Consider the following 8769-nt stretch of genomic DNA (forward strand, 5'->3'; position numbering starts at 1 on the left):
TCTCTCTCTCTCTCTCTCTCTCTCTCTCTCCAATCAAGGAAGCAAAAATCTCTTTCCTACATGTCAAGAATGACTAGAAATGTGTTTACATGGCTCTCTTGACTCTGAATAGAAAAAAAAAAAAAAAAGACAGGGAGAGGATGGGGTTGAACAAAGAGTATCAGTCAATAACATCGGCATGTCTCGCTACACAACCCAGGAAATTTGGAGCCTTTAAAAGATATCCATGCTTCCAGTTGCTTCCTTTCCCTTGCTTCCTTTATGTTCTCAGTCCTGAGGCTTCCTTAATTAAGCCCAGCTCCTGTGGTAGCCAGGTATACCCAGGTGGCCTCCAGAGACCGCACTACTCTGTGGCTCAGAATGGAGCTGGTGATTTGAGTGGCCTAATTAGATTTGGACTCTGTCTGGAACTTACAAAAGAATCTGGGAGACTTTCTCCAGCCTGGATTTCTTTAAAAACTTGTCATTAGGCCACAGACCAGATGCTGCTGTGGTCCCTGCTCTGTCTCACGGCTCTCTTTCCCTCCCCACCCCCCTCCACTCCCACAGAACTCTTCATAACTGATGATGAGCTCAAGAAAGTACACGATTTTGAAGAGCAGTGCATAGAGGAATATTTCCGAGAGAAGGATGATCGCTTCAATTCGTCCAACGATGAGAGGATACGTGTTACATCAGAAAGGTGTGTTCCTTCACACAGGTGCTTCCTGCCACAGGCCATGTTACCAGTTAAATTGTTCTCACATCTCTAAAACATAGATCTCTTACGATTAGCTTTATTGCCCAAGAAAACATGGACCTTCTGAAAAAACAGGACATTGCCTGTTCAGTCAGTTGATCAAAGTTCCAGACTTAGAGACCCTGGGTCTTCCCAAGAAATAGTGAAAGGTTTGAGCTGGATGGGAGAATTGGTAAGTCTAGAACAGATCTGGCTTGGACCAGAAACTGGAAACTTTTGTCCTAGACATAAAGCAAGGGAGACCCAGACCCAACTTAGGCTCTTCAACAAGTTCATGTTTCATACTATGATCACTAAGCATTCTTATTCCGGAGAATAGCCCCCTGTTTGGCTTATGTGAGTGTCCCATGTCTTCTAGATAAACAAAAACATAGGTTCTGTCAATCAGTGGGAATAATAGTTGGTATTTTCCCAAGAATTATTATTTCCTATAGAACATGATGAAGAACAAAGAAGTTAATCTATTCAGATTATTTTGTCACTTATCAAATGGCTTTGAGAGCCAAGAGACCTATAAGAAAAATCTCCTACACAAACATTAGCACCTGTGCTCTGGTGGTAAAATCCACATCACAAGACAGGCATAGCCTCATGTGCACCAGTAACCATGGTGCTGTCAGGGGTAGAGACAGTAGGACCACTGGGGCTTGCTTAAGTTAAAAAAAAAAATGCAAGCTCTAGATTTACAGAGAGACCCTGTCTCAAAAAAGTAAGATGCAACACACACACACACACACAAGGCATGCACATGCCTGGGAACACACAGGACAGATATCTATATAGCTCTATATTTAAGCAAATGCTCCTATGGTTTCTTGTGTCTCTTGCATGACTATAGATTAAGAAAACAATCATTCCAAGCTGGTGTATTCATAACCCAGCATTAGCATTCAAAAGAACACTCAGAGAGTGTCACGAAGACCTGGTGCAACTGGGCTGTAACTGTTTACTCTATAAAGACAGAAAAAGCAAACTGTGAATAGTGTAGAAGACATAATAGATTGATGGCTGCAGTCAGTGTGATGAAGCTTCAAAGATTTGGGAAACACTTCTAATTTTCATGAAATGACACTCTGTGTGTCTACATCAGAGATTCTTTATTAACAAAAGTTTAATTTTTTTTGTCTCTTGCTCTTTTTTTTAGAGAATGCAGCTTATATACATAGGTATAATCACATATGCCAATGTGTGGTTATATCCATAGGTACCAAGCCAATATTAATACGGTTTAAGGCTGTGCACAGATTTTATACACAGCTGCCACTACAAAATAGAGAGATTTATGATATGCTATAAAGTAGTTCACTGGCAAACAGAGGAAGGAGCTGAAATTCTGAAGTGTTCTCTTCTTCTGAAGCCTTGGAAAGCTGTTTATGAATGGACATACAGCCATGTGCTTCCAGAAAATTGTGCCATGTGGGAATAGTACCATAGCTGAGACACATTTCCTTGGCATATGTCTTCAGGCCTTTGAAATGCTTTTTGAATTCAGGAAACCACAGGCCTGGGAGGTAAGAAAGGCAAGAAGGGAGAGGTGTGTTAAGATGCCAGGAAAGCTTTGCCTCTCTGAGGAACTGGGGTGATGAGGGCCATATGTCAGCACATGTGAATATTCTATGACCAAGACAACTCCTCCTGGAAAACCCAGGAAGGAACCAGAGTCTCTCACTCCATGTCAGTCAACCCTGTAAGACGACTCCCTCCCCTGACCTGCCAGGGTGGCTCCTCAGAGTCTGAGTGAGGTGAGAAGGTACCAGGAATGTGAACAGAGAAGCTTGACCTCTTGGTGCATGAGCAATAGGAAGACTGGGCCTAAAGACCCAGCATGGCCTCTTAAGCAGGCCCAGGGCTGCAAACTCAGGCCTTGTTCTTCTTCTCTGGCTTCTGTTCGTTTTGGAGTATTGCTGTGGTTATTGTTGAGTTCTTGGCATTTCTAAGAAAACCAAAAACTAATATCTTGCCACAGTGGAACAGTATGCAGCACAACAGAAATGCCCCAGGATACATCTGTACTGGCTGCCTCAGTATTCTCCGGGATATGCTTTCTGAGTGGAGTGGCAGGTGATCACAGCACTTGCCTCTTAGTAGAGACAAAGAGAGAGCTAGAAACGGAGATCTGTATGCGAGTGTGCCTGTGTAGAGACATTAGCAGAGATGTTTGTGGCTGCCTTTCCCTGTCGATTATACACAGACCGTATAACAGAGAAAATATTATATTATTTATTATATAATATTATTATATTTATTATATAATCCCACCTTCGTGCAGATTGCAGAGATGGGAAAGCAGAGAGCATCAAAAGCTTATTCTCTTCTCATAGGCATGTACCACTTCTCACCTCCCCTGTACCCTGTTGTCAGCATCTTCTGAGTTAATCTGAAATGGACCTCTCCATCTAGAGATGTGAGGGATGGAAAGCTGAAGACAGTTTATTTCCATGAAACATCATGATTTCTACAATGGCCTCCTTTCTCTTTTTAACTTAGTCACTGTATGTGTCTATCGCCTTAGGGATTCCTGTTCATTTATAAATTCTTATCATCTGTGTCTACATTCTGTTGCTTAAGCTATTCAACCATGATCAGCACAGAGTAGCCGAAATCATGACTGAAAATCCTTGGTGGGCTCTGTGTGTTCATTCATATGTGGAGATCAGAAGACAACTCACAGGAGTGGGTTCTCCCTTCTACCGTGTACATCCCTAAGATCAAACTCAGATCATCGGACTTGGCAGCAAGTGCCTTTGCCTGCCGAACTTTTGGGACCTTGCCTGCATTGGTCCCAAACTTTTCAAGGAAAAAAAATAAGTTTAAAGGAAGATGTCTAGTTATAGAACAAAAGTAAAGTAAATTTGACCCTACGTCCTTTTTAGATGTTAGCTTCTACACTAAGCCCCTTACAGTTATGTTCAGGCCCTCATCATTAATTAGGTTGTTGAGTGGTTAGATGGTTAATCATACCCAGAATGATGGATGAGAATGGATTAACACGGGCCCATACTGTTTTCTACAAAACTTAACACAGCAACAACCTAGGAGTGCAGAAAAGTCATGAAATTTGCTTAAAAATAGATCTTGAGCTGGGTATGCTGTCGCATGCCTTTAATCCCAGCACCCAGGAGGCAGAGGCAAGAAGATCTTTGTGAGTTCAAGGTCAACCTGGTCTATAAAACAAGTTCCAGGACAGCCAGAGTTACTTAGACAGACCCTGCATATTTTTTTCAGCCCCTTTGCAGCTGGCTTCCAGTTCTGGTTCTATTTTTTAAGTCTGTGCAGTTTTGTTCTTAGGGGTCCCATCAGACCTTTCCTAGTTTACCTAAAGGGCTTCTTCCTCCTGCATCCCAGCTTCCTTTCAATCTTGTTGGATTCCTGGTCTATGTCCAGCTGACCTCCCTTGTTAGGCCTCAACTCATCTGACTCTCTCTCTCTCTCTCTCTCTCACGCTCTCTCACACCTTTTCTCTGTGGTATGGAGCCCTAAGCCCAAAGGGCGTTAAACAAAGAGGTCCTTACCACCCAGGCTATGACACACAGACATTTTTCAGCCCTTGGACCAGTGAGTACATATAATCATGCCAAAACAGCACCATTATCCCCTTCATATATCAGCCCTATATCCACTGGGCTCCACAAAGAACAGCAGGAGAATAGCTATCCTGCTTCTTATTACTCTCCTAGTGCTTAAATACTATTAGGAAGCAGTACCTGGGGGGTGCTGAACTGAAAGCTAAAAGCCTCTGAATTGTGGCAGGCACAGTAGAGCTTGCTAGTCATCCCAGCAGTTCAGGAGACCGAGGTAGGAGTGTCACTGGGCAATCAAGTGCAGCCTGTACAACACAAAGTGACTTCTTTTAAGAATTACTAAAACTACAGAAAACCAGTGGATTAGATCATTTCCAAAGTGTCTTCAACACAAAAGCATTCAGATCCTGTGATCCCTGATACCAGCAGGAACGCCACTCTCTCTCTCCCCTTCAGCCTCTCCCTTTACCCAAAGCCCTCCTGATTGTGTCTTGGAGTCGAGCACAGCTTTGACATCTGCTAGCCTGATCCTCCAACTCCCCCAGCAGAGGAACCCACCCAAGTGACTCTTACTCTTTGCTTCTCATACAGGGTGGAGAACATGTCCATGAGGCTGGAGGAAGTTAATGAGAGAGAACATTCCATGAAGGCTTCACTCCAGACCGTGGACATCCGGCTAGCACAGCTGGAGGACCTCATCGGGCGCATGGCCACCGCCCTGGAGCGCCTGACTGGTCTGGAGCGGGCAGAGTCTAACAAAATCCGCTCAAGGACCTCCTCAGACTGCACAGATGCAGCCTACATCGTCCGCCAGAGCAGCTTCAACAGCCAGGAAGGGAACACCTTCAAACTTCAAGAGAGTATAGACCCTGCAGGTGAGGAGACCATGTCCCCAACTTCTCCAACCTTAATGCCCCGTATGCGAAGCCATTCTTTCTATTCAGTCAATGTGAAAGACAAAGGAGGTATAGAAAAGTTGGAAAGCATTTTCAAAGAAAGGTCCCTGAGCTTACACCGAGCTACTAGCTCCCACTCAGTAGCAAAAGAACCCAAAGCTCCTGCAGCCCCTGCAAACACCTTGACCATTGTTCCTGACTCCAGAAGACCATCATCTTGCATAGACATCTATGTCTCTGCCATGGACGAGCTCCAGTGTGATATAGAGCCTCTGGATCATTCCATGAACATCCTTGGGCTGGGCGAGCCAAGCTTTTCAGCTCTAGCACCTTCCACAGCCCCGTCAAGTAGTGCCTATGCAACGCTCGCACCTACAGACCGACCTCCCAGTAGGAGCATTGATTTTGAAGACCTCACCTCCATGGACACTAGATCTTTTTCTTCAGACTATACCCACCTCCCAGAATGCCAAAACCCCTGGGACACAGACCCTCCAACGTACCATACCATCGAGCGTTCCAAGAGTAGCCGCTACCTAGCCACCACGCCCTTTCTTCTGGAAGAGGCCCCCATTGTAAAATCCCATAGCTTTATGTTTTCTCCTTCAAGGAGCTACTACGCCAACTTTGGGGTGCCCGTGAAAACGGCAGAATACACAAGTATTACAGACTGTATCGACACAAGATGTGTCAATGCCCCCCAAGCAATAGCTGACCGAGCCACCTTCCCTGGAGGTCTCGGAGACAAAGTGGAAGATTTATCTTGTTGCCACCCTGAGCGAGAAGCAGAGCTGAGCCATCCTAGCTCTGACAGTGAGGAAAATGAGGCCAGAGGCCAGAGAGCTGCCAATCCGATATCCTCTCAGGAGGCTGAAAATGCAGACAGAACCCTATCCAACAACATCACGGTTCCCAAGATAGAGCGCGCCAACAGTTACTCGGCGGAGGAGCCAAACGTGCCATATGCACATACCAGAAAGAGCTTCTCCATCAGTGACAAGCTTGATAGACAGAGGAATACGGCGAGCCTCCGAAACCCCTTCCAGAGAAGTAAGTCCTCCAAGCCGGAAGGCCGAGGGGACAGCCTATCCATGAGGAGACTGTCTAGAACATCGGCCTTTCATAGCTTTGAAAGCAAGCACAACTAAACCGGCTTACCGTGTGTTGCAGGAGGCTCGAGAATCCAGCACTAAAATTCTTCCCAATGCCCACCACCATGTTCCCCCTTCCTTGAGTTAGACCTGCTTTATTCTTAGCTGAGCAAAACAATGGGAGACATTAACTCAAAGGTAACCTCTGGGCCACAGGTCAAGCAAGCATTCCATCTGGTCCAGTACAATACACAGGGGTTAAAGCATGTTCCTATCTGTTGGGCAGGGAGGGGTAAAGACAACAGACAGGGGCTAGAGATGAATGGGTGTCACCAGGCACCAGAGAAAGTCATGAACTCTGGGGAGCCAATGGGCTTCAGCACTCTCCATGCCAACAGGCATCATGGGATTTTGGCCCTGTTATCAAGAGTCGAGGGCTAAATTGCAAAATGAAATAAGAGTAGGCAGCGTACAAGATGAGATATTCTAAACTTCCGTTCTGTTTTCTTTTCACATTGGTTCCATCACTGGTGACTGATGAAGAACATCCTTTTTATTCAGTATAAGCCGGCAGCAAGCAGTTCTACCTAACGTCCCACATCCTTCTCATGCCAACACCTCTGTAATTGGTCATTATAAAGAAAACCAAGGTAACAGTCATATATACAGTTCACCTGTCTCTTATCTATTCACCTCTGGTGCCACAACTGTTTATCTCTTTAGAAGAAAATAAGGGAACAGAAAAAAAAATGCCTTTTTTTTGTCTTGTGATCAAAATGAAAGAAGAATTGATGTTGAAAGCAAAAGTCATATGATTTATAATATACCACGGGCAATCAAGTATAGTCAAGGAAGCTCAGGATGAATGTACTCAGATACTTTTATATTTGTAAGTTATTTTGTATCTCACCTGTCATCCAAGAATTCACCTGTCAAATGTGTAATATTGAACTTTAAGGAAAAGGTGGGAAGATCTAACATTAAATTGCCAGTGGGATGTTGTCATAGTCTCACCGTTCATAGTGTGTGACGCTGCTGTGTGGGCCTTCATCATCTGCATGTCTCCACTATGTCCTCCAGACACCTCCAAGATGTAACTGCCAAATTTCCATACTGCTCATCACGTGACCATTTTGTATTTGAACACATGGTTATATGTGGATATTTTCATACCTAGAGTTTTAGCCATCTAATCTGGGCTCAGCATAAATTTAATCAGAGTTTTTCAAGGGCTGGTATCTTTTTTATGGAAATGTTCCAAAGTACTTTTTAAGGAAGTTTAAAAACCATAAATAACCTTAGATTTGACTAGGGGCTTGATAGCAACCCAAACCCATCAGTTGCAGGTAGGCCATGAATGTTTCTTATTTACAAAGCTATAAAAAAGATACAGTAGGGCCAAAATAGAAAGCAAATTTACCATATACAGAATTCTATAGTTTATGCTGCTTACATATACATCCACATACAGACTCATGTTTATATACAGTATATATACAGACACATAAAGATTTCTTAAAAGGCTTTGACTTTCTGTCATCTGACGGTATACTATTTTTTAGTGTCCAAGAAGTTTCTCTGGAAAAAGTTTATTGTGCTATTGGATCCACTGTTGAAATTGTAATTTTCAAAAGAAAAATATCTCTGGTCTTCACCTGTCTTTTCACTGAACAAGAACTGTCAAAATGGTCTCCTCCCTCCCTCCCCCCCATGGGATCCTTCATGAGATCCTTGTCATGAGATCCTTCACTCTGGTTGCTCTGACACAAAGCTATTACCACCAAATACAATCTGAATAGATGAGTGCTTCTAAGCCAGTTTGTATTACACCATCTAGAATGGAGGCATATGTTTCTAGAATAGAACCTGGACTTGAAGGGGAATAAAGAAATCTTGACCACAGAACTTTGGATTCCTATTTAGATCATTGAACACAAAGTCTTTAAGAAAAATGGTTTGGGGCCAGGAATAGTGGTAATGTTCACTGTGTGTGATTCTGGGCACTTGGGAAAAAAAGGAGGAAAATGAGGAAGTGAGAGTCAACCTCTGGTACATAGCAAGTTCAAGGCCAACCTGGACTACATGAGACCCTGTTGCAGAGAGAAGGGGAGAGAGAGAGAGAAAAAGACAGAGAGAGAGAAAAAGACAGAGAGACAGAGAGAGTCAAACAGAGACAGACAGAGAGGGAGGGAGAGAGGGAAAGAGGAGGGGAAGAGAGAGAGAGAGAGAGAGAGAGAGAGAGAGAGAGAGAAAACATAATTTAATGTTCCTGGTCCCAGGTGTTCCTTGTTTTGTTTTGTTCTTTTCACTGTAGTTCTAAACACCGAGGTGCATATCCCTTAGTGAAATCAAGTCAGTACCCCACAAAACCTGTCGCCTTTAAATATTTTTTTAAAGAAAAAAAATTTTTTCAGCAGAAGAGTGGCAAGCGTGTATCCGTAAAGAATCCTTTTTCATCCTGGGTATTTAGGCAACACCCAAGCTCTTCACTGATAACTGCGCTAGAGACACTTACTTCCTAA

The 8769-nt window shown here is 43.7% G+C and overlaps 1 protein-coding gene across 38 annotated transcripts in view; it reads left to right on the plus strand.

Annotated features, from left to right (window-relative positions):
* Trpm3 (transient receptor potential cation channel subfamily M member 3) overlaps positions 1-8318 on the plus strand; it is a 533889-nt gene extending 525571 nt beyond the window's left edge. For 29 of the 38 annotated variants that reach the window (XM_029472394.1, XM_021152579.2, XM_029472395.1 and 26 more), the window contains 2 exons: positions 550-682; positions 4852-8318. In XM_029472394.1, coding sequence (XP_029328254.1) covers positions 550-682; positions 4852-6304 — 1586 coding nt within the window. In that variant the 3' untranslated portion in view covers positions 6305-8318. The remainder of the gene's footprint in view (positions 1-549; positions 683-4851) is intronic. The other 9 variants (XM_029472404.1, XM_029472406.1, XM_029472407.1 and 6 more) reach the window with 4 other exon arrangements.
* The last annotated feature ends 451 nt before the right edge of the window (positions 8319-8769 follow it).

The sequence above is a fragment of the Mus caroli genome, chromosome 19 (assembly GCF_900094665.2).
Source record: "Mus caroli chromosome 19, CAROLI_EIJ_v1.1, whole genome shotgun sequence".
NCBI classification, from domain to species: Eukaryota; Metazoa; Chordata; class Mammalia; order Rodentia; family Muridae; genus Mus; species Mus caroli.